Source organism: Corapipo altera, unplaced genomic scaffold (assembly GCF_003945725.1).
Source record: "Corapipo altera isolate COAL_440 unplaced genomic scaffold, ASM394572v1 45, whole genome shotgun sequence".
Taxonomy (NCBI): Eukaryota; Metazoa; Chordata; class Aves; order Passeriformes; family Pipridae; genus Corapipo; species Corapipo altera.
In genome coordinates, this window is record NW_020884877.1 from 24,171,419 (window position 1) to 24,197,940 (window position 26,522).

The 26,522-nt window shown below is 39.0% G+C and overlaps 1 protein-coding gene and 1 long non-coding RNA gene across 4 annotated transcripts in view; one reads left to right on the top strand and one right to left on the bottom strand.

The window, feature by feature from the left end:
* The first annotated feature begins 138 nt into the window (after positions 1-138).
* LOC113944360 lies at positions 139-16,014 on the top strand. Its single transcript, XR_003526653.1, has 4 exons — positions 139-636; positions 7,718-7,796; positions 14,151-14,252; positions 15,953-16,014. It is a non-coding gene; the product is annotated as an uncharacterized LOC113944360 (long non-coding RNA).
* The window catches only part of HACD2 (3-hydroxyacyl-CoA dehydratase 2), a 21,059-nt gene continuing 5,794 nt past the window's right edge, over positions 11,258-26,522 (bottom strand). For 2 of the 3 annotated variants that reach the window (XM_027637387.1, XM_027637388.1), the window contains exons 2-7: positions 26,099-26,216; positions 25,724-25,742; positions 19,502-19,590; positions 13,553-13,674; positions 12,720-12,898; positions 11,258-12,042 (exon numbers count right to left, since the gene is read on the bottom strand). In XM_027637387.1, coding sequence (XP_027493188.1) covers positions 11,960-12,042; positions 12,720-12,898; positions 13,553-13,674; positions 19,502-19,590; positions 25,724-25,742; positions 26,099-26,216 — 610 coding nt within the window. In that variant the 3' untranslated portion in view covers positions 11,258-11,959. Of the gene's footprint in view, positions 12,043-12,719; positions 12,899-13,552; positions 13,675-19,501; positions 19,591-25,723; positions 25,743-26,098; positions 26,217-26,522 lie in introns of those variants that run through there. The other variant, XM_027637389.1, reaches the window with a different exon arrangement.

The following is a 26,522-nucleotide window of genomic DNA, read 5'->3' on the forward strand; positions in this document are numbered from 1 at the left end:
GGCGCGGCCCCGCCGCCGCGCGCCGCCATTGGCCGCCGCCGCCGCCGCCCCGCCAATGCGCGCGCCCGGGGGGCGGGGCGCCCTTAACCCCTTCGCCCCCCCCGGGGCGCTCCCCGAGGGGATCCCGCGGGGTCCGGCCCCAGGCGTGGGATCCGTCCCAGGGGCCGGGATCGGCTCCGCGCCGGGAGGCGAACAGGGCTGTCTCCGTGTCCCGCCTCCGGGCTGTCGTGTGGGGGAAAGCTGCCTCCTGCTCGGGTTGACAGACGCGGCAACATCAAGCACCGGTGACCAAACTGGTGAACAGAATAAAGCCGCAGAGAAACCTCCCTTCACCTCAGCACCTGTCACTGGACCTTCCTTAACACAGGGATTGAGGCTGCAATACGTACGCGGGCTTTTAGATTCGCCTTGTTTTTTCAACCACCTGAGCTACAGCCCACCCGTCGGCCCGGCAGCGCTGTGGCACCGATTCACTGGAGAGCACATTCCCTAACCTGGGCGGGGGGGGCATGGTGAGGGGACCACGGCACTCCCCAGCAGGTTTCAAACCCCAGACTCCTCCACAGTGTCCTTTCATGTGAACCACTCTTTCTGTAGATGCGAGTGAGCTAATTAATGATTTACGGTGTTTTGAAGGTAAGCATCATGTGTACTAAGAATAACATTGCTTGATGTTCTGCATCACGTTTTATTAAAAGCAAACTGTCAAATCAGATACCTGCTTAGCTTAAGTAGATGAAACTGGTAATTGTCTAGATGTTTGTTCAAACACTGAAAATCCCTGCTCGCATGTAGTCCTTAGCAGTAGTAGTGCTGAAGCTGTGGTTATCAAGTGACAGAGATAAGCAAGGTTTGTAGAGAGGTAGTATTGGTGGTTACAGTTGGGAAAAAAAACAGATAAAGTTCCAAACACAAGCCCTTCACGTGTCCTTTACACGTGCAAGTAGCTCCACAAACTACAGCAACACAGGCCTTTGTGCATTTGCAAAAACATATGCTGAATTTTCAGCAGCTGCTTCCACAGAGCATCTTTTACTCACCAGGAGTGAGTAAAGATTTTCATTAAAAATTGCACACAACTATTATACCATGATGCTCACTTACATGGCATTTTCCTGCCAGATGCTACATACTGCAGCTGATCAAGACTGCATTCACAGTTTGCTTTCCACGAGGAGACATTTTTATATATAAACACCACTGTCTTTCAGACAGTATTTATCTTTTCTTGGGATATTGTACAACACTGTCACTATCCACACGCTACTTTTCTTCTACTCGAGTAGAACAAAACCCAAGAATTGTGTGGTCGGTTACTCTGGCTGCACAGTGCCTGAACTCTAGGGATAAAGACAGTGAAACGATTCTTCAGTGAGTCGTAAATTTGGATGAGTCTTTTTGTTTTGTACACAAAGTCCCATTTTGGAGTTCTTCTCTCAAAGCCAGCAGTAAAAGATCTCACTTTTTCACAAAAATGTACAACTGCAAAAACAAGTAAAGAGAGAAAGGTGATGCACAACAACTTGATGCCTAAAATTCTGCTTGACAGAAAAATACTATGAAGGCACGTGTAAGAACCAAGGACATTCAACATCAACACCTTACTACATATAGTTCTGGGTATCAGGCCAAGTAATTTTAAGGTTCTCATGTTTCACCACTGAGACTAAGTCAGGTCTTACTTAGCTTTTGCACCATGATAGCCTCTGGAAGCCTGAATCCTAGGCAGGATTCCAGGGTACAGTAAGCTGTAGCCCCTCCTCCAGAAAGTTTACATATACAGGTACCAGAGAAGAGTAGTTTCAACTCTAGAGTATCATACATGTTTCTTTTCACTATGTCATTCTGTTTGACCTATGAAAAATTTTGCTTTTTTTCTAATGTTACAACAATTGATGCTGAAGCTGAAGACATTAAAGTTAGGGGTTTTTAAAAAAAATTCATTAGCCAAAAGGGAAGAAAGTTTTGTCCTTGCTACAGAGGAAACCGAAAGTTTGTAACTTTAAAAACAGGTAAATATGAGGTGTCACATTTAAGGAAAGGTGCATTTGGAAGAGATTCTGCAGGCAATCCATAACTGGTGAAAACAGCAAGGATGCTGTATTAGGAGCTAAGAGTAGTGCCAACTAATCAGGTACTTCATGCAATGAGGACATATATAGGGCTATGAAAAAGAAGATGTAAGATTCCACATGGATAATAAAAATATTAAATCTAATGCCTACTTCCAGGTGATCATGATACTGGATCTCATATGTCAGAATGGTAGTAGAAAAAAGGTAATGAGTACAATATTGTAATAATAAGGATACAGATTATGGACATTTTACCTACACCTTTCTTTCTAATATGCAGTTTCTTCAAGCTCTGGCTCTTGTTTCTAATTCAGGAACCTGATTATAAATGGCAGTAAGGTATGACAAAACCACAGCATATCCTGAATGGCTGTAAACTCATTTAAAAATGCCTAACATTTATTACAAGAACATTCAAGGCAACATTACAAGGCAATTATTTTTTGTTAATAATTTATACATGGATATGAGTTACCTTTTCCTTTCACAACTTAGTTCAGCCATTTTCTGAAGAATGACTGCAAAGGACACATGATGAACTTCTATATCTCAGTCCCAACATGGCTATTTACAAACAATGATGACCTTAATCAATACAAGTGTGCTTTGTATTCTAAACTGTAAAATGAGAATATTTATTTGCTTTGTTCATAGATCAACAAACACAAATATCACAAGACTGTGTAGTACCAAAACAGAGAAACTTACTATTCCTTCCTCAGAAAGGGTAATGTTCCACTTGCCAGTCTAGTCTAGCCTTCCCAAATTCTACTTGCCCCATCGTAAAAGCTTCTTTTTTTTTTTTGGGAGGGGGGGCAGCGAGGGAGGGGCAGTTGGGCAAAATTTCATTCAGTACCTTCAATCATGTCTTGATCAAATTTTGGATTAAAATTGAACCCTGCTTCTTTTTCAAAAAGTATTTCTCTCGTTAAAGTACCTAAATGTAGGTAGGCACATAGAAGATTTAGAGAACACCAGCACAAAATCACTAGAATTATGTCGACTCCACAAGAACTTTCAAGAAGGCATGAGGGAAACAACAGAGAGCTACATGAAGCAGATCTGAACTTCTTCAACACACAAACAATGCACATGAATTCTGATTTCACGTGTAGCATCATAAATTTGTATAAAAACATTTTTTACTTTATTATTATTACAACAGGTGCAGTAGATAAACATTAGCATTCTTTCTTTCCATTATTTACTTAAAATGAGGAATAACATCCAGTGACCTCAGAATACCCATGTGACATTTCACTCTTCATGGCCTTCATGCACTACAAGATTTACGGACGTATTAAATCCAGAATTTTAAAATATCTATGCTCTCTAAATTAGTGACACTTTTATAAAACAGGTTCTTGGCCCTTTTACTGACTATCTTTGCACAATCCAAAGCAGCCCTCTGAAACCCAGAGACAATCACATGATCCAACTTGGAGGCATGAAATACTTAAACTGAACGAGCTGCTATTATAAATTCTCTCGCTACACAACCCCCCTCCCAATAATCTGATGATTCACAAGGAATAGAACCAAAACTGAGAAAACTGAAAACACAAAACCACAGTGACTTAAAAAATAAACAAAAAGCCCAACCCAAAACAACCTGACTCACAACTGACTTTTGGGGTTTTTTTAGGGGCAGGTACACAGAAGCCTAGCAAGACAAGGTGCTTACTGAATCAGGTTTATCAGCCTTTTCACAGCAGCACCCATATTTCATCCCAAACGTAGAAATAAAACATATCTGCATGTCCATGCTGTGTAGTACAGGCAAAGCTGGGATGCAGAAGTGTAATATATGCATGTGCATGTTTCCAATACGGGACTGTATCATGGAATTCACCATAACACAAATAATTCATGTGGACATTCACAGGGATTTCACATAATCCTGACAATAAGAAAAAAGCAGCCAAGGATTCCACTTCTTGACAAACAATGTGAACACAGCAGCTCATTTGTTACCTGTAGCACATCTACCCACTCAGCATTCAGCCTTGCTAGCTCACCTGTGGATAACAGCAAAGGACAGGACAGGAATGTTTGTACCAAGTAGACGCCAGGAGCCTGTAGGAAGCTCAGAGCAGAACATTCATGTTTCAGGCACATAAGCTATAGTTTTAACCTATTTATCAAATACCTTTACACAAGCTGTAGTGAGGCTGTCTGAAGTTCCACTTACACAAGTACTGTATTTATCTGCAGTACAAGCCCAAATAGTTAAGGGGCACCAATAGTTAAGGTCACACATCCCTAAAGTGCATAACAGAACTTGTCATTATAGAACTGAGTACACCAGCAACTTATCAAGTTCCACTACCCTGACACCCAGGGTTAGTACACCTGAAACCAGGGCTCAGAGCCAGGTGGTTTAGTCCATCAAATTTGCTGTGAAAAAATCCAGACTGATACTTCACTAATGAAGGAACCTCAAGAGGGTGCATGGAAAAGTGTTATTCTGTGCATATGACTAGAAAAATTTAGACTCAAATGTTTTCATCTTACTTTCTCATTCCACCCCCCTCACTTACTTTGACATGAGATTAGCACCTGCTGTAGATGATCTGGAGCTAAACACAGACACAAGTCAGGGGAATTCCTCCGACACCTCTACCCTCCTTTCAAATGTTGCTAGTATTTTTTAGTGACTATAGTCCCAGTCAAGAACAGGTAAATCGGAAAAAAACCTGCCCAATCAGTTTTCATGAGAAAGTCAGGCTTGAATAAAAATATACAAAACCATACATTTTTTTATTGAAAAGTTATTCTGAGTTACACAGTTACAGAGGAGAGATAACAATATATTGCACATCACATTTATTCCAAAGAATTCATATCATAGGGCTCCAATAATAGCTTATTCTGCAAACAAGTATCAGTTTAAAACATGTAACTAAGAATAATTAAATCATATGATTTTTAACAACAGTGGTCTGTAGTAGTTTTACATCTTCCTATCAGCAGTTTATTTCTTCAAAATCTGGCAAGGTTAGGCCTGATGTGTAATTATGCATCACCAGGAACCTGGAGCACAGTAGTCCATGAATGCTTACCTCTGCCCCTTTTTGAATGCACCTGTAAACCTAGAGCAGGTTTCCACACACTCTTTGACTTGACAATACTTTTTGAAGAATAATTCAGTATTTTCAGATTGTAAAGTTTAATTCTGGTAGGGTTAAACTGGTAATTTCCAGTCTTACTAAGTAAACCAACCAGCAATGTCTGACTTTCAATTTCACATCCATTTTCTTGCTGATGCAAGAAAGCTTTTTCCGCTCTTCCAGTTTGCTGACAAAGTACTTTGTTTACTTAATTTAAATTGCACCAAAAAGCTGGGTAAGGAAACACATTTAATACTCTCAAACCAGCAACTTTCCCAGTAGTTTATACCCAGGAACAGAGGACTAAAACAAAGCACCTAAGCCAGTGCATCCAGTTCCCCATAATCTTGTAATAAACACCTGGAGAAGAATAAAAGGAACTTCATGTCATCAGTGCACCAGACAAAACATTGCAGCATCTCCATTAAGTGCTGCTGTTCTCCCTTAAAAATAAACAAACAAAAAAATCCAGCCAAAAACCTAAAGCCAGATAACAACACCCCACGCCCAACAACAACTACTACTGGATACCAAAAAGAAAAAGGAGGAAAGTTTTGTGTTTTGTCAATGCTTAAATATTCTTTGGGAAGTACAGTGGTAGAGCTCTGTATCCTCCCAGTACCTCTCCTCTTCCATCTCATCTCTTTATTGACTGTCATTTAGCAGAGAAGACGAGCATTCAGTATCTTTTTCTTATCCAGTAAGTGAAGAGGTTGTCTTTTACCCAAAGAAACCTTTAACAGGCAAACTGATTTCACAAAAGCAACCTAGGGTTAGGCTGATTGGAAGGTTCTCCACTTCCTATATTCTCTCCACAACTGATATTTTCTGTAGGCGTGCTAGAAAAAAAATAGGGCTGACCTTTAAATTGACATCAACTTACAACTAATTTTAAAGAAGATACCTGAAATGCCTCTATCTCTCTCTATATATTCTTCAGATTATCACTCTGTAGAATGAGACTAACCCACTGTATTACCCAAGAGGCTGAATGTAGATTACACAGTAAATATGATTCTGTGAGTTCAGCTGTTCAAATAAAGTTTTAATGTACACTTGTTGCAAGTGATAACAGTTCACTGAAGACTGTGCAGACTGTCTGTAGCAGAAGTCAAAAAGACAGGACAATATGCAATTCAGTGTTCACAATTCAGTTGAATAAGCCTCTGCAAAAACTTCCACTAAAGAACTTCCCAATAATATCATCCTTATGTAGTACCAGGCAATGTCAAATTCTTATGTATAAACTATATGAAATAAATTTAATCTACAGAGAGGCAGTTTGCTATGACACTGAGTTTGTACAAGTATAACTAGACATGGAAGTGTTTCTATGTATTGTGAATTATGTTTTTATAGTGGAATATTGAAATAATATGCATCTACTTAAACCACTAGAAAAATTAAGATATAATACTGACAGGAACATCTCTTTCCCTAATATTAGCACATTATCTATGTCAGCACATCAAAGAGAAAAACACACCTCTCACACTATTAATGCCCAATTAATCTGTGAAGACATAAAAAGGGCTTTAGGCTCTTTCCCATCTGTAAAGTATTATTCTGGAGATCAGAGATCAACAGTATTAAGAGTTTTAAATTTTCCACCCACATCTGAAATTCCAACTGTTTCAAAGGTAGCCTTCAGAAGCTTTATTAATTCTCTTACTACTTTTAGAAGTCTTCTGACAAGTGTGGAAGAGTATCTGTTTAGGAGATGGGAAGCAGAATTTAAAAGCTACTTGATATTGAGCCAAAGTCCCAAGCAGTTGGGTGGTTTGAATCAATCAATCCCAACTGTAGAAATGCTCATTTCATATCAAATGAATCATGTAGATATTCACATCTTTTTATTTTATACTCAGCACATCATCACAGATTCTTCCTCAAGTCTTAATGTCAAGAACTGCCAGTGCTTTATTTAAGATGAGCCTTACGTACAATTGTGATATTAAATTGCTTGCAAACACAGAATCCTTATGCTGTTCATACTTTTTAATGTTACCTTAGGGAACTAGAACTGTTTCCACACATACTGTTTTCAAAATGCAAAGAGGAAACCCAAATAACTAGCAGAAGTTATTCTAAGGCACAAACAGATCTCGGCACCACCACTCATGGAGTAACATTTCAAAGAGGAGTTTTTAATTACACAGCAGTGCTAAGTCACAGCCATCATGCGTAGGACATGTGCTGATGCTGGGCACGACAACATCAGTTCATCCCAGCTGCAATCAACAAAAAAATCACTGTAGTTGTGCAATCTTATGACAAGCATATGCCCAGAATAATAGCACTCACTCTGCAACTACTACTCAGTTCCTATTAGAGGATTATAACTCGTTATTCATAAGCATTAATGCCATCTACACATAGTTTTTAAATCTCTCTCAGGAAGTGTTAAAAATGCTAAGAACGTTGCCGTGGTAGCAGACATATTATATTTAGTAGATGAACTCTGAAGTATTCCATTGCATTAGTTAAGCATTCCACTATATTTATAATACTCAAACGATTTTGTTTTTGTAGAAAACCATCAGCATCCAGACTACAAATGACAACAGGGGAACAAAGAGCTCACATTCTATTGAGGATCCTTCAAGAAGCTGTAAGTCTGAGTGCTGACACAGTTAATGTGTTGTTATGAGTACCTCTTCTGAAAGTGAAAGGCAGAGCTTTCATAACAGTATGAAGTTTCCTAATTCTTTTGCCTGAGCTCCAGAGTTACATATGCTAAAAAAATCTTGTCAGTTGCAAGGTACACATTATATACAAATGAATAAAAATACAGCCCTAATTCACATTTATAAAATATCTGCTTTTGTTCCTTAAACAGTAACAGTACAACGTATTTTGTTCAGAATGATTTTATTTGGATTATAGCAATTAGTATCACTGATCAGTAGGCCAAGTCCAGGCAGAGAGCACAGAATCAATTTCACAAGGCAACAACAAAGACTAGTATTTTAGCATACGAACCATTTCACTGCATTATCAAGTTGAAATATCTTTCAACCATGCATAAAAAGTCTATGCTTCATCTTTCAGAGCTCCAGGTAATATCAGATTCCTAAATATACAAAAAATACATTTAACTTATAATAATCTTAGTGAATCAGACTTATAAAATTACAATTTTATTCTTCACAACATAGAAAAAAATACAAAAATGACTGTATATAGTTTTCACCCAAATTTCACTGACATATACATCAAAATGCATGATTTGATGTATACTCATGAAAATTTTATGCTGAAAAAGGTTTTCAAATGACACTGCAGATTGGTCCACACAAATGTCAACCTTCATTATGATAACAAAAAACCCCATCTTTAATAGAAACATCACATTGTGAAAAATTACAATTTATCTGCACTGTAACCTGCATCTTACTGTAATTTACAATATGAACATTTCTACAGTTCCAGTTGTAAACTATACACTGGTAAGAGCCTTGGTCTTTTAGAGGGTAGTGACTAACTCAGACAAAGCCAGTATGGTAGAACATAAAGTGCTGTCAACTGAACCAGTGCACACAACAGAGACACCAAAGCAGAGAACGCCTGCTGGTTTGGATATGCTGATAGAGACCATGCAAGCTAAGTAAATAGTCTGTGGGGAAAATAAAACCCTCTACATTTGTGACAAACAGTACCAATCAAAGCTTCTATTATAGAGTTCACACAAAGCCCATTACAACTTCAGTGACAGATGAGGGGAAATTTCTTATTTTATGAGGAAAAACCCCACATGTGTGACCAAAGTCAACAGAAACAACCCAAAGAGGATTAGGGCATCACACTACAGTTCTCACTCAAGATCACTTTCCAGTGATTTCCATGGAAGATAAACTTGAAAAAGCACTGCAAGATGAAGTGCTGAATTTTTGTACATACTAACTGCATGTTCATACTTCAGAATATAATTTATAAATCAACTTTGCTGATAAAATTTCTTACTAGCAAAACATTTTCTTTTAAAAGTCTGTAGTTTATTTGCATTTGTGCGGTAAATTAATATTTTCAATTAAAGTAAATATTCTGTGATAAAGCTTATTCAGTAAAGGTGTTGGTTGTACAAATTCCTCCCTACTGGCAGCACGCTCTGCTTTTCCATGGTGCCAGTGCTATCTGATTGTACTGTATACAGATCTGGACTATATCTTTCTCATCAGCAGAGCCAGTAGTTCATTTCATATTGGAGTATTACACAGCCATTTTTTTTCCTCCAAATTGGACCAACAACTTTGAAACCAAATCTTTTATTTGGGTCCAGAAATCAAATTAAGAAAGTTCAGGAGCTGAGCATCGACAATATCCAATAACCTAAGTACATCAGGAAATCAGATCTTTTAGATGGCATCCTTCAGAAATACTGACATCACTTTCTTTAACAGCAAGTATAAGCAAAAGATGTTTTGGTCGGAAGTGGAAATTTACACTTCCAAACGAGTTCAGTATAATGTAACATTTCTCAGATGACAACAAAGCACATAACCTAATGCAGGAATTAACTGAACTATTGCATCTTCGAATCCAAAACCAGTCTGAGGCTGTATATGACCACAGTAATAGAATCACAGAATTGTTTAGGTTGGAAAAGACCTAAACAATTTAGGTTGGTCATCAAGTCCAACCTAACACTGCAAAGTCCCACTAAACCATGTCCTTAAGCACCACATCTACACTTCTTTTAAATACCTCCAGGGATGGTGACCCCACCACTTCCCTGGACAGCTTGTTCCAGTGCTTGACAACCCTTCTGATGAAGAAATTTTTCCTAATATCCAATCTAAAACTTCCTTGGTGCAACATGAGGCACTTTTCTCTTGTCCTATCACTTGTAACTTGGGAGAAAAGACCAACACCCACCTTGGTACAGCCTCTTGTGTTTTTGAATAGTCAATAATAGGCTCCAAAGTGTTTAAAATAGAAGCAAAGATTATTATTGTTTCTTACCCTCTCTCTGCTTATAATAGCCCTGTTTGTGTCTGAAAAGGAAATGTGCTATATATTGAGTATTAGGAAAATTCAGACCTTTTGATGGAGCCAAAGAAAATTACTGAAAAATGCAAAGTTTTTTTAAAAATATAGCTCTGACAAGCATAAACCTAAATAACTGTAAATCCATATCTTCCCAAGTGCTAGAAAAGAAAGCCTGTGCCCTCAGTACTTACTGGCTCTGTTTAGGGAGAGCTGGGATGTGTTGAGCACGTCCAGGGGGAGGTGCTGGCAGGCACAGCACGAGCCCAGTACTGCAGGTAGCATGGTACAGGTCACACCTCGTTTATGCACCAAATCATAATGTTGTAAGAGGGAAGCCAGAGAAGTCCATGTGGTGGTGTCTAGTGACCTTGACTGGGTTCACACAACACTATTTGGCTATCAATTCCTAACAGAGCAAAGGCCATAACCTACACTTCCTTTTGTCTTTGCTTGAGTTCATTTCCCTGCTCCCTTTGCCCCTTCCATTCCCTACCCTTTTGGCCCCATCAAAAGTTTCTTAATAACCTGGGGCACTGCTCACACAGCATTAGTGCTTTCTGCCTCACTACAAGGCTTTCTTGTTCTCTCTTTTACCTTCCCAAGGGAAAGCTAAGCCAGAGAACCCAGAGGAAGCACCGAGGAAAATATAACTTTGTGTTCTTCCACTCTTCCAAAAGAACGGATGACGAAAGGCTTGTCCAGTCTGCAAAAGCAGCATGTAACACATGAGATAATCTGTTTTCAAAAGAGCAGCTTATGACTTTGCAACACTTCAGAAGTTGAGTGCCTGGAACTGCCTGCTTGAATGTGCCACAGTGATACACACCAGTCACTTAAGAAAAGTTAGGCTGAGAAACAAGGCCCCCAGATAATTCCAGAGCAGACCAAATAGTCCTCCGCACTGAAAGATGAGTATCACTGACAGTGATTAAAGATGATAATTTAAAGTAAAAAAGGGAGAACTGCACAAATTTCTGGTGACTTGCCTCCTTATCTTGTTTAGATTCATTACCGGTATCACTAGAAATATTACAGTTAGTATTAATTTTAATTTTTTTTAATACGTAAAAAAGTATCCAGGGATGCAGTAATTAAAAGGAGTTTTAATGTTTCAGATAAGCATTACAGCCTCTGAATTAACATTTGCATTTGTGTACTCAGCTTAAACAAGATCTTCAGAGAACACACTCTGGTCAGACACTGTACTGTTTAAATTCCTAAAGAACTACATTCCCCTCATTTCCCATAATTGGTTTCTTGTTCTTGTTCCTGTCACCTTTTAAATACACAACCTACCTTTCTAAATTCAAACACTTTGGCCAGATTACATTCTCCACTGAAGTCTCTGACATTATCCTGAAATATTCCAGAGCATATTGTTTGCTTTCACAGCAATACATACAGTTTCTGGCATGCAGTCAAGCACTTAAAAAAAAGAGGTATTGGTAATATAATCCCAATTCAGGCATTTAGTGGGTACAACTTCATCACTCATACTGCAACCTTCAGGCATTTAATAATAAATGAAAATCATTTAGCACATCATTTAAGGAAAATGTTAACTGCCAAGCCATATAAAGTTTAAAAGTTTTCTGAAGCACTGTAAGCTGAAAATATTTCAATGTTTTACACTTGGGATTTTACTGGAATCAGATTTATTGGTTATTCTTGCTAAATTATTGGTCTTTTACCTCTGACTTATCTTGGCATATTCTTTACAAATGTGCTGGGTATTGAAAAACTGCAGCATTTTGATGTTTGAAAAGTTCTGAAAAAGTGTTGGAATTACTCCGACTTCCTATGTTCTTCAGTGTGGGAGAGTACCTTTCGCCTCTGGTGTAGCATATGAAAATACAGCTGAGGAAAGACTGAAGAGAAAACAGATTCAAGTCAATAAAGTTTGAAGCGAGGTTTGCAAGTCAATGTGAGATGCAGATTCACACAGCCAAGGTCACCAGTTCTCCATTAAAAGAGAACATGCTTATCCACTTTTTGCTCAAGTTATCTATTGCCTTTTACACTTTAAAGAAGTGGTATGATTCTTAGGCTTCAGGTATTATTTATTTTTTGCTAGAGCAATCACATTTTTAATGAAATGCAAAATGCCATATTTAACTCTGCCTGTACAAGCAGATGACATGCACACAACAGAAAGAAAAATGATTGCAGGGAGGAAAAAGCCCTTCCAAAAGAATGAAATTTCCAGATTTGTTTCATTTCTTGCAATTCTAATGTTGCTTTTTCAGAATATATGTCACTTTATATGAACTGGTGCCTCTTTTCTCTCTCTATCCTGACGCAAAGCCTTTTCTCCTCTTGTTTCTAAGATCACGTTACACAGTCTGTTTGCAGAACAACAAAGTAGGGGATGGAACATAAACAGCAAAAGCTAAAATTTCCATGAGGCATTCAACCTTTGTGAACCGTACAAAAATTAAACAAGGTCATCGACAGCCTAAATCAGTTACATGTATGTTAATCCCACAATTATTAGCTTTTCCATTACAGCTAGTAATACTAAAAAACCTAACAAATTCATACTTACTTGGAATGTAAGAAATCATAACCAGGATCAAGAACGTATAGTAGTCAAAAGAGAAATTGTACTTGTTAGGTAAACTAATGGAATACAAGCCAGACTGCCTGACGAAGGGTAATGCAGCATATATTGTGAGTAATTCGCCTGAGACTCCCATTGGATACAATACTATAAACAGAGTGTACCTAGAATAAAACATTTACAGAAAGAATTAAAAGTTACACACAAACTCTGACAAAGTATTTGTTAAATGATATTATGGATATTCAAATTTTAAATTCTCAACTCAGTATTTATTTTCCTTAGTTCTTATTTGATTAGAGCATGGCAAGGTGTGAACGTTATTTCAAGCTAAGTGTCCAAATCAGAAAATAGTGTGAAATACATAAAGATTACCTTTGAGAATCTAAATACTATCTGTAAAACTATTCTCCCCCCCCCCCCCCCCCCAATTTACTACTTTCATTTGGTGGAATGTCATTATACTACTCTTTGGTGGAGGTCATTATTCTACTGAAAAGGGTGCAAATATAGCTGATGTTAATCGATGAGCTTAAAGATTATTTCAAGTATAACCCTTGGATTCAAGAGTTACGGTTAAATGTCAGTTTACTTACTGTCACCCCTTACTGTTAAACATCAGTTTCTACTCTTTCAGCTTACAATGAAATAGATCTTTTTTAACTCCAAAATGTGCTAGAAAGAAGCTGGAAAGTCACATTCACAAATGGCAATTACCTCAAGGCAAAATCTAATTTTTTGTACTGCACCTATTTTACAGGATAAATAACTCTGTCAAATCAGTGCTTTAAGGCTGTGATTTCCATTGTGCTACCAACCTGGCCCATTTGATGAGATAAGGGAGATGGTTTAACAAGCTAAACGTGTAAAAAGAGTAGCGGATAATCTCAGTGATTGTCCAGGCCACTACAAACAAGAGGACACTGTCTTCAGTTTGTACCTGTGAGAAAGAAAAGGAAGCTCAGTATCAATTCAAGTATTACCAGTTACTCACCAGACCCAAGAAAACCTCACAGAAATCAATTCCCGTGGGTTGCTTTACTGCATCATTTTAGAGAACAGACTCCAAGAATGAGCTTAAAAGCAAAATTAGTAACAACAGTAAAAAAAACCTTCTTATCACGCTCTGTATTTTTCTAGTTGCTTAAGAACAGCTCTGCTTCGTGATCAGGTAACTTAAGATCTCACATTCTGAGCAAGGTAAATTGGTACAAGAAATCCTGAAAATACTGAGTATAATTCAGAACTCTTCCCGTTCCTGAACAGTACCAGCTCCTATTTCAGTCCTATGATTGTTTCCGAGTGCAGCAAGCAGAAAGGATGATTACTCTTACACTTGATATCTGATTTACCCTTTGTATTCTGCTCCTGTTCATGCTACTTCTGAGTAGAAACCCTGTTTTCCTCTCTCTACAGGTGAGAAACTGGGCCTTACTTTTAAGCAGCACCAAAAGAGCTAACACCAGAATCAAGGCTGGCAGGAGAGACGAAACAGCAGCTCAAACTGTCTCACCTCAGGTAAGCTTGACAACTACGTGATTCACTCTTCCTTGCTCCATTTTCTGCCTATTATATCTGGCATAGTTCCTCTAATGTTACTCTCAAGGCACTGCATCATGTTTCACTGCTTTACACCTCTTGGAGCTTTTGTCAGTTACACATCACTGAACCAGCTTTGATTCTCCCCATATTTTGAAGGTTAATCTTCAGAAGCAATGTGTTTTAAAATGAATTGTTATATTTATTAGATTTTGGATCATCATTATGAGGTTTAAGTTTCAGACGGAGTAACAGTGATTAAGTAGTGGATATGGGGTCACATGCCTGGCACCACAAATTCTTGAGACAACAGACATGATTTTTGTGCAGTCTTTCCCCTCTCCCTCAAGCCTCCAACAGATTTCCCAGCTGTACAAGTGCCTTGAGCCCCAAAAAAAGAGCTCAACCGTGGGAACAAAAAGAGCTCAACAACAGGGCCTACATTTTCTCTTTTCCTCCAACTCTTGAAAAAAGGGAAAAGGAAGTCTGCAGGTGTGGGTGGTGCACTCTATTTATCTTGAGTAAAGCACATGTACCAGCAAAAAAAAAAAAAAAAAAAAAAAAGGAACAAAAATAATAGGACGGGACTGATCATATATTTTTGTATGAAAACAGTCATGAGGATTACCCAGAAAAAGCTTTGTTACAGACTGCAAAACCCAGGAAAATTTGTACACAAATCTTGAGCTATCCTGGAATGTAGGGCTGCTGTTATTCTGTGTTCTGCTGCATATAATGCTTCAGGTCACTTCTACTGCATTTTGCAGCAAACGCACCTTGTTCATTTTACACATGAAACTCTGAAAATTTATTTATATATTAATCTACCTTGCATCATCATAAAAGAGCAAAATCCAAAAATTATCTGAAGATTTTCAGACAGGAGTCCAAATCTATTTTTACATTGCTACAGAATCCTAATCCTATTTGATGACTGCTTTATAAGCAAGACTTAGTTCTTAACAGGGAAAAGCTAACAGCACTTCATAGATGATGCTGTTCCAAAGGAGCAACGTGCTTCACAAGCACTCCACAGCTGCATCTTCTGGTCAATCTGGGAGTAGCAGCCTAGTGAGTTCATCTAAATGTGTGTCATGGACTTCAACCTGTACTTAGAAACCCCACTGCTTTCTTTCCCTAGCTATGGGAATCAGTAAAGCCAAGAAACAAAAATTTTTAGCTTGAAGTAGCATAAAAGGACATGAGCAAGGACAAGAACCTAACAGTGAATGATACAGGTGGAAGTAGAAAATCTGGCAGTTACAATCCAGGTCTATCACAGGACTTCTGTAACACTGCCTTCACAGGTCTAGTCTTCCCCACGTACTTTAAGTTATTAAAACAGTTCATATCATTATAAAACACACACACAACCCTGTTAAGTGACCTGTTAAGGTCACTTAAAGCATTACTGATTGTGCTTTATAGCTTGTGTCTCTATTTAAGGAAGAAAGAATACTGGAAATGGGTGATTGTCATTAAAAAGTATGGTTTTTACACACTCATATCTGTCACAAGTCTGTTGCTATTAGAACATCTCTTCGAGCACTGACAATTTTTCAGTAGCTCAAATAAAGATGTCTGAGATGCACATTATCAAACCCCTGGGAACTGATTTACAAAACAGTCTTATTAATTCAGGCACTGCTAATGCTGCATCTGCATCATTCCTCTTCCAGGTTGAAGATAAGGGGGATAGTACAGCAAAGACACAGTAGACCTTTAATAAACCTCTGAGCCCAATGCTGCCCTCAGAACTCAGTTCTTCTTCCTCTACTTTTTTCATGCCAGTCTGTCAAGGAAGCATTAGACACAAGTCAAAACACATTTTACACTTGATTTACATCTTATTTGTCCAACTGCCTTAATAGGGGTCAATCATACAACAGGCATAATTTTTTGGCATGTATTTCAAGCCAATGTATCATCAAGCAGAGTCCTGAATATACTTTAGCTTATCTTCAATACTGTGAATAGCAGAAAATGTTGGTTGAAATATAAAACAAACCACAGCCTTTTAAGATGCAAAGATGAGAACTGGGAGTTGACAAAATAAAGCCTGACAGGTTTTTAATGTTTCCTTATGCATGGAAAGGGAAATTTCTCCATGTTAAGAGTAACAGTTTGACAAATTTGTAGAAAATTTCAGCTAAACACATAATTGAGCAATCCAGTCCAGAAGAGTAAAACCAGCAGCACTATGCAACTGTAATCATGAAAACTGTTTAAACAGCATATCTCCGTCCAAAATGCTGGTTCTCTGGTGCAGTAATTAAAAAATAAAAAATTTAAAAAAAAGAAGAAAAAAAAAAGATTTTACATAGATATAAAGCAGTGATGAATCAGGCTTCTCAACTGCACTCAGCAAGAGTTCTGAATTTTCCAGCGTGGACTTCCTTTAGTAGAAGTTAATCTTAAATACCATGAATTAAGATGTTCTTCCCTCTTTAAGTAAGTATGCTTTGCAGATTGAAGATATCAATTCACAACTGTAGACACTGAAGTCTTAATTACCACCTCTATATGCTGTCATCTCCACAGCATCTATAGACTGTGTGTTCTAGGAAGGTTCCTCTAAACACGCACTATTTTTATCTGCAACTTATCTGTAACTGAACTCAATGGGATAAGCAATAAATCCCTGCTGACACCATTTTTTAATTACCCATCAGAACTGGGTACAGAATTATCCATCAGAATGGAACTCTACAAAGGTCTGCCATGATTTCACCAGATGATCTCACTGTTCACACAAATTCACAAAGACATCTTTTGAACTGAAGGGCACTTTCTGTTCTCCTATGCCTACATCCTCCTAGTCCTTCAAGCCAGGCTGCTCATGCTCTTCCCTCCTTTGTAGGGGAAACAGTAAAATTCACTGAACTGATTCCTTTCTGGTATAATGACAAAATGATAACAAGTACTGTGTGATGTGCCAAGCCCTCCTCCACTACACCAGCGACTGGAATTAAAGTTGAATTATGGTGGAGCTAAGGGGAATCTCATTGCTACCCAAGGAAGTGTGCAGTGCTTTAACATTTGCCATGCTTTAACATTTATTATAAATAATTCCATATTGAGTTTAACAACACATCAGCACTGAAGTCAACAAAAAGCACAAACATGTTAGTGGCAAGAAGCATGCTTCAAATCACATCACATATCTAGAAGTGTATCCTGACGGAGAGGAGGGATGCAATACACGTTTCTTTTTTTAACTACATTATATATGAAAACAGTCTGGAAAAGCAAGATACTGAACAAGTCTCACTCAAAGAGTTAAAGAGGAAAACTGCGTTTTATTTTACAAGAACCTCATCATGCAACTGCATAGCTTACAAGTTCCATAAAGCTGTGTGAGAATTTAATCCTGGACTTCACCATGGAACTCACTTGTGCAGACAGCCCTTTAGAAAGAGTAGAACACTTGTGACACTTGCAATACATCTCCCCAGGTGAGACTGCATGCTCCCTGGCTGGAGGAAGGGGTCAGAATACAACCTCTTATTTATTTGCTCTAAGTCACAGGTCAAAAACTCATCACAGGATTCCTCATCCTTACCATTCTTATGCCCACTTTCTAAAACATTAAAAAAAAGTAACACATAATATAGTCTATTGCAAGAGTTTAACCAAAAGATGACACAAGTGTGCGGAAAAAAATCTGCATTTAACATTGTTGAAAGAACCCTTGATAAAAGTCAAATGTCAGGCTAAACTCATTGCTCCCGTTTTCTCCCATTTTGTCAGTTTTCTCCGGTGAGAATGTGGGCATAAGTTTCAAAAAAACCTTACCCACAATCATATTACAGGCTTTTCTTTGATGACAGACAACATGTGGAATGCTTCTAATCCATGCAATCTAAGCTTTAATATTTGGGTTACTTCAAAACCAGGAGACAATTCGTAAAAAAATTTTAATTTTTTTTATGAAGCACCAGATATCCCAACATCATACAGGTAACAAGAAAAACTACAAGTATATTTCTTTAAAAGTATTTTATACATGTATCTTAAATCTAATGTTTTGGAATTATGGCTTTTTTTTGTTCAAAATCTAGAATTTATGTCAGTGAATTGACAGAGACCGAAGTACATTAATTTGCACCAAAAGGGAAATCCATCAGAAGAAAAATATTTATAAGATTTTAAGTTTATTGAGAAAAATAACATTCCTCTGCTTTATAGCATGAAACTAAGACTTCATGTGAACAAACATCATAATATCAGAAAAGGCAGTTAATTAATAAGAACTACAGTGACTTACATTACTCTACATGTGGATGGATGCTCTGGTAACAGGTTTGGAGTAAGGAAGAGAAAGCAGCTTCCCTGAAGACTTGGTAGTGAGAGAAGCTCCTTGAACATTTTCCATGTCAAGTCACAAATGATCTTATAAATATAATGACATGAGATGACTGTCACTTATTTCAAGCACCCATGCTGACACTGGTATCGAGGATAATTTCTTTCTTTAACAAGAAGAAACTCCAGCACAGATGCAATATATTTGGGCTACTACAAGGTTTCAGATGGCATAAAAGAGTCAGTCAGCATAACCTGTACCAATTAGAGCATGTTTAGATTTTAAAATAGCTGTCAGGAATAATTTTCAAAAAACATGTAATCTGCCACAAGCTTCTACAGAGATCTGTATAAAGTACAGCACTACTGTGTGATGAGCAATGAGGAAAAACACACAGGCCCCAAAACCCACCTACACTTGAATGTAAGAAAATTGAATGAGGGACAGAGGAAAGATTATCCTGGAGAGTGATAAGGGAGAGCATCGAGGCACTGTTGTGGACAAACAGTTGAGGGGGAGCTTCAGAAGCCTTGGAACAGAAAGTGAATTGTGTATGCAGGAAGGGGGCAGAGAGGAGATGTCGCTATTAGTTATGGCACTAATGAGATCAATACTAAAATGTTGTCCCGAATTCTGGGCTCTGTATTACACACTGAAACCTCTAACTTCCAGTAAGGACTGGAAAATCTATTCAGGAGCTAGATGTCTTACAGTGAGAGAATCAGACCTCGCTCTCTTTGACTGTCAAGAAGAGATGACTTCAGGTCTATTTTTATTTCTTTTGATCCACAGAAATTCACATAAACTATTTCAAATGTTGGGATACAAATAGAAGACATTTTAAAGAAAATAAGACAGTGATCAACACTTGCTTTTCAGAATGGATCAAGAGTTTTTCTATCCATTTGGTAGCTTGACTTACCTCTTTCACACTGTGTGTTACTGCCCACGTCAGGAAAACCCTTGACATCACTTGGAAAGCAGTCAGAACAACAGAAGAGGGAACAATGCCTGAAAGATATTTTGCAATTAGGAAATAGTCCTGACTACCAGGGTGAGAGGTAGGGGTGGGGAAATAAAACACAGTTAAACCAAAGTCCAGTTATTTGAAATTTTTGGCAGGAAAGTATGTAATTTTTTTTTTATTTGAAAGTATTAAGTCTGTCCCATGGTATGTTTATACAGCCTAATGCAATGCAATCTCCTGACAAGACTTTCTGCATCAAAATGCAAATAAAAGTAATTGGTCTTGTTGCAATCACAGCACATTCCTTAATACAGGAAGAAAATGAGATAACTTCAATCAAACAGTTTCTGGGATACAGTCTTTCAAATAAACATCTTTGATTAAAATATCGAAGATACTCTTCATTACTGTGATTTAAAAAATAAAAACAATAAAGAAGTTTTGCAGAATATATCCCAAAAACCAGTAAGCAAAAAAGTATTTTGCAAAAACACTAATCTAGCCCATATTCTGGTAGATACAAAGTTTATAATTCCTTCCTGGAAATACAACTCAAAAAAACCCCAAACCCACAACAAACAAACCCCAAGAAATAGCTGATGCATTGGTAGGTACAGAAACAACTTGAAGATTTCTCAAGGAAGCAGATATCACTGCTTCTTCCAAGCAAGTTCTGAGGTGCAGATTAAACTTCCAGTAAAAGCATCCTACACACCCAGGTCTCACAGAGTAGGAATAGTTTTACACTGCAAATTACACAAAATTTCTAAACTTTGCATCAAAAAGTTTTATTTGCTTCCAATAGCATGATGAAGATGAATGCAAGAGCAGGTACAGCTCCTAAGTTACAGTAAAAAGTGCTTCTAAAACCAATGCAGATCACAACAAACAACACAAAAAAGCCTGATGAAGATGTCAAGACCAAAGTGGCAAAGTGGAAGAGGAAGAAAGAATAAGAAAATCCAAAAGCAATTTCATCAGAATTATTTTAATTGACGTTAGGTTTCTTTCAGAGTACAAAGAAAGGAAAATCCTACATAGTTCTCTCCAGTTTTATCACATATTGTTTGTAATCTAATAAATGTTGTAAAACCTCAGGGCAGAATTGGTGTCCATTCTCAGACAACACTAAAGGGGTGCTATAAAACATCACAAACTGTACTTGTTAAAGGCTCTTTCCTATGAGAGTAACACACCTTTTCTTTTAGACAATTGAGATCATCCCCTCCTAAACAAGACAGCCTATGTTCCTGCAAAGGAATCTATAAATAAGCCAAAATGACTGTGTAGGAACCATCCAAGATTATCTTAAGTTAGACAAACAAGGTTTTTCACTATAGCCAAGACAATGCCAATCTATGCCAAAAACAGGAGGTCAAAGTAACTGACTCACCAGCTACAATTCATGTAAACTTTATTTGCCTCTAATTATTTACTCACTGCACTCAACAGGTACCTGACAGTCAATCTGAAGCTTGTTATTTTTAAAAATATCTGTCATCACTTGTACAACACTTCACATGCTAGAACAGTGCTTGACAGAGGGCTCAAGTCAGTCAAGGAAGCAAGTAAGCCCTGCCCAGACCTCTTCCAGATCCTGGACTAAGCCTCCCATCTCCAGCAGGAAATCCTCCAGCTCCCAACAAGTGCTTCCTCTGGCCCAGTGGGTTCCCAGTTGAGAACAGGATGCGTACACAGCTTACAGGTGCACAGTCTCTCAAATTGAGCAGGCTAAAGCAAAACCAGCGAACCAGTGCTGACTTTGGCTTACCAGAGAGTCACTGGTGAACAATACTATGGGAGAAAGGCTGGGTCTGCAGTGATTCTGCAGGATGGGCCTGTACTCACCAAAGCTTTGTTTTCCTCCATTCCCTTCACAATTCCCTGTAGCACTATTTCTTCTACGTTTTGGTGGCTCCTATCACTTCTTTCCATACCAGCTTCCTCCAGTCAGCAGCTCTCCCATCTCTCTGTCAGTGCCATTCCCACACTTGGGGTCTGTCTGCTACACAAGTCAAGAAACTGCATGTTCCCTTTCCATTCACGGGCCACCGCCTGAGCATCCTCCTCCTCCTCCTCCTCCTCCTCCCACCTGCCTCTGCCTCCCGCCTCCGGGCTGCCGCAGAGGGGCCGCCTGCCTGTGCCCTGCGCCGTGGCAGCCTCCGAGCTCTATGCGAAGCAAAAATACTTTGATTCTGGTCATTACAACATGGCTAAAGCAAAGACGAAGAATAAGCAACTGCCTACTGCAGCTCCTGACAAGACAGAAGTCACGGGTGACTATTGCTGCTCCACAGGATCTTCCACAGCGGAAACAATCTCTTGTTGCTAGCAAGCTGTGTGGCTGACGAGAACAGCTGAACTGCATGATTATTCTCATTCCTGTTGTTTCTCCTTAATAGTTATTAAGCACCAGTGTAGGTATGATAAGAGAGAACACCCTTAAAGATGCGTGTTTTTAGAATCTTGTACTTTGTGTTGACATATTCAGAAAGGTCTTACAGTATAAAGGACTGCTAGTCAGAAACAATGCTGGCCCATATCTTCTGCAATGCTCTCTCTAAAGGCAAACATAAAATGGTCAAGAGAAAATGAACAGTCTTTATTTGGTCCGGTTTTGATCAGAAAATATCAGTGTCTGCATAATGTCTTTGATTCAGAAAAGTATTTCCAGAGAATTTCGGAATTGCTAAGTTGATTCTTTTCTGTATAGCCCTTTTCTAGTAATTACATGGGCTCTGGCCATGCCGAGGAGGCTCCCAGCCACAGCGGGGGCGGTGGGGGTTGCGGCCCCGGGGGGAGAGGAGAGGAAGAACTTCGGAGCACACAGAGGTTTGCCAGTCCAATTTGGGGGGGGGGGAGGGGGGCTGGTGGGCAATGGGGTACCCAGACCAGCAGGAGGGCAGGCGGGGCAGTCCTGCTTGGAGAGTCGTGGGTGGGCGAATGTCCCTGGGAATATCCCTGGATTTGAGTGTAGGTGGCTCAGGAAAAGTAAGGAGTGAAAGGTTTGGCCTAATCATTTTAGTGGGGGAGAAGCTTGTGTGCCCTTATGAGGTTGCAAGCTATACTGGTGGTAGTATATGCCTCCAGCAGGGTCTCTCATGCCAAACAGGTCAAAACCAAAGGGTGAGATAAAATGTGTCCATGGGCAGGATGAGCTCACTAGCCTTCCAGCAGTCATCCTAATTCCAAACCCAGGCAGATGGAGCCCACTTAGCCCTGTAAGGCCATCCATCTAAGAGGACACTCTAATTAAACCTACGTCCTAAGGACCTCGCTGTCAGCATCCAAGCTCGCTAGCCCTTGGCAGATGAACCCTTTCTAATAACTAATGGTGTGAAACAAGGCTGCGTTCTCCCACCAAACCTATTCACAATCTTTTTCAGCACGATGCTCCAAAGGGCCACAGCAGACCTCGATGATCAGGGCAGTATCTACATTTGATACCGTACTGATGGGAGCCTTTTCAACCTAAGGTGACTGAAGGCCCACACCAAGACCTTAAACCATCTTGTCCGTGAGCTGCTTTACGCTGATGATGCCGCCCTTGTTGCCCACACAGAAGCAGCTCTGCAGTGTTTAACATCCTGCTTTGCAGATGCTGCTGAGCTCTTTGGGCTGGAAGTCAGATTAAAGAAGACAGAAGTTCTCTATCAACCTGCACCTCAAAAAGTCTTCCTTCATCCCCACATCACCATTGGCCAATCAGAGCTCAAATCAGTCCAGCAGTTTAATTACCTTGGCAGCCTCATCTCCTCAGATGGTGAGATTGATGGGGAGATAGACAACAGGTTAGCAAAGGCATACAGTGCCTTCGGAAAGCTTCATAAAAGAGTTTGGCAAAACAAACACCTGAAGAAAAGTACCAAGATCAGTGTTTACAGAGCCATAGTGCTGTCTACTCTCTTATACGGATCCGAATCATGGGTCGTCTACCACCACCACCTGCGTCTCCTAGAACGCTTCCATCAACGCTGTCTCCACACAATCCTAAACATCCACTGGCCAGATTATGTGACCAATACATCTGTTCTCGAACAAGCAGCAGTCACAAGTATTGAGGCCATGCTGATGAGAACACAGCTGCACTGGGCAGGGTATGTCTCCAGGATGAAGGACCACTGCCTCCCTGAGATCTTGCTTTATGGTGAACTTGCCATCAGCTGCTGCATGAGAGGAGCCTCGAAGAGAAGATACAAGGACTCCCTGAAACATCATCTCAGCCTCGGCCATATTGATCAACATAACTGGTCTACTCTGGCCTCCAGCTGGGAGGTCTGGAGACACACCATCTATAACGCTGCTGATGCTTTTGAGAACTCACACAGGATCACCCTTGAGGGGAAAAGACAACGCAGAAAGAATCGTGCCTTGCAGAATATACCACCTAAGGAGTCTTTCTGCTGTGCCTTTTGCAATCAGAGGTGTCTATCTCGTATTGGCCTTTTTAGCCACCAGTGCACCTATAACAAATGTGGGTAGAGCCCTTCCCGGATCTTCGTTCACGAAGCCCAGCCATGATGATGGGCCCCTCCTCTTGGTCTCTGGGCTATGTGTTCCCTCCTTTCCATGTGAGCTCTCCTTAATTTTTTTAAATCTTTGGCACATGTCAAAGTTCTGTTCTCAACCATGCTAGACAGATATTCCCCTATCAATCTTCATATTTTGAAGGACTTGCCTCACAGATGCTAACATTTCAGATTCTGCTGAAAAGATGTGGAGAGAAAAGTTATGCTGATACACACAGCCATCTGTCACAGATAAGCTCCTCCACTGACAGAGAATTACAGCTCTAGTTAGAGCAATTAGTTTAGCTGGGGCAAAGGAATCTGCAAATTGCCTGTTTCTCCTTGCATAGAAACTTTTGCCAGAGTCAGTAGGACTACAGCAAACATCAGCAGTGCATCCAGCTGTGCAAAAGCCTCTCTCTTTATTTAGCTGACAAATGTTTCCATTAACAGAAAAAAAAAATCCATGGCCAGTTATAAGAAAATAAGTATTTTGTAAAAAAAATTCGTTAGGGAAAGCAAATAGATAGACTAATAATGGTATAAAATGTTGCAACCTTCCCCTAATGGCTCTCTTCACTAATATTAAATTGTGCTACTGAGCATAACATGGGCTAAATGGATCCACATCTCAAATCAACTGAGCCAGAATTATTAGTTTTGTTCACAGACTGGCTGGTATAATCATCTTGCTTGCTGTTCTGCATCAGCCTGGAAGGTGAAACACAGGACTTTCTTCTGCTATTCATTGATTTGTATGGACACAAGTATGAGGAAAAGATAATCTAATTAAATTTTTTACACTCTTAGATTTAGTACTGGTAAACATTGATGTCTGCACACAAGTTTAGCTTAAGAAAATAGTAGAGCATTACTGATTTAGAACAGTAAAACCAGCATTTTATCTGCAAGGCTTTTTTCCCAGTGTTCCAAGACTTAACTTGTCCTTCTTGCCACTTCAAGACTTCAAAACTGGTACATTTTAATATTAATTTCTGAATTTTTTTTTAAAAGCACGGTTTATTCTTGTAAAAACCAGTAACTGAGATTTAGTAAAATTAAACAGCATTGTAAGGACTGCCTTGGCAGCACAGGCAAGAAGATGATATGTATAGCTTACTCTGAGAAGCCTCTCCATTAATTTGAGGGGTATATATGATCATTCATTTCTTGGGATGATCTGTGCACAGCCTACAAACTGCCCTTTAAGACAGCGTTTTCAGAGCAACCGATTATTCAGGCGGTTCAGAACTACTTCATCAGCTACAGAACCAGACTGCCCTCTGCTGACACATTCCTGTATACAAGTTTAAGTTCTCCCAACTACCTCACTTGGTTATTAAAAAAACCCCACAGGAATTCAATATGAACCCACAATCTAACAGACCCTTCAGTATGTGGACTGTTTGTATAATATATATGAAAAACATGAAAAACAGCAAGTTAGTAGTTGCAGCTATAGGAACCTTAATGCTATCTTACTCTTTAAATAGTGGCTAGTGAATATCCAGACAGGAGCTCAAGCACTGTTTTCTCACTAGGAAAAACTAGTGAGTTAAGCAAGAATTAAATCTGTCAATTCACAGACCATGACATTTTTCGTGCTAATACATTGCTAAAATTGCAGTCTTCTATAACAATAATAAACTGAAAACTTGCAAGCACTTACCAAGTGCACAGTGCAGAATCTAGAACAAAAAGAAAAATTCAAATCACTAATATTTCAAATTAAGCAATTTAAACACACATTTAGTTCTATTACAAGAGTTTAAAATTCAATATTTGCTTTTCAAAGATTAAGCTTAATATTTAGCTCTGCTGCCCATGCTAAATAGCAGACAGCAAGTTCCCTCACCACTCGCTAAAAGGAAAAATTCAGTATTTGTCTGAGGTGTATTTCTTATGTTTACTTTCAAATCACTCTATAAAGGCTAATAAAAAAACAGATACCAAGAAGGCACTGTCCAACACAGGCTGCCCTATTTCTACTGAACAACACATTCATGCAAACATTAGTAACACCAGAGAAGAGCACTACACCTACCTCAAGCAACGCTCCAGTTTGGAAGAATTTCAGGGGCTTTTCTATTGAATAGTAAAGGCTGTGGTAGCTGCCTTTAGCCAGGTATGCCCGAACGAGACCAACTGCAATAACAAGCCATCTGTAAGAGAGAAAAAATGTCTAAGACAAAGAGACATTAAGCAGAGCATAAATACAAAAAAATCCTTAATTCCTCTTTCAGTATCTGAGAAAGCAACAGGCATAACTGTCCTGAAGCATACTAACTTTTGCCTACCCTCTCCAACACTGAAAACATTAAATACTTGGATATTCTGCAAATTTATCAAAGTTAGAGATCATGCATTTTTAAGCATCTTTCAGCACCAACATGATAACCAATACCTTTAATGTCTTGGTTTATTTTTCAGTGAGCTCTATTTACTTTAGTTATGGAATACATTTGTGA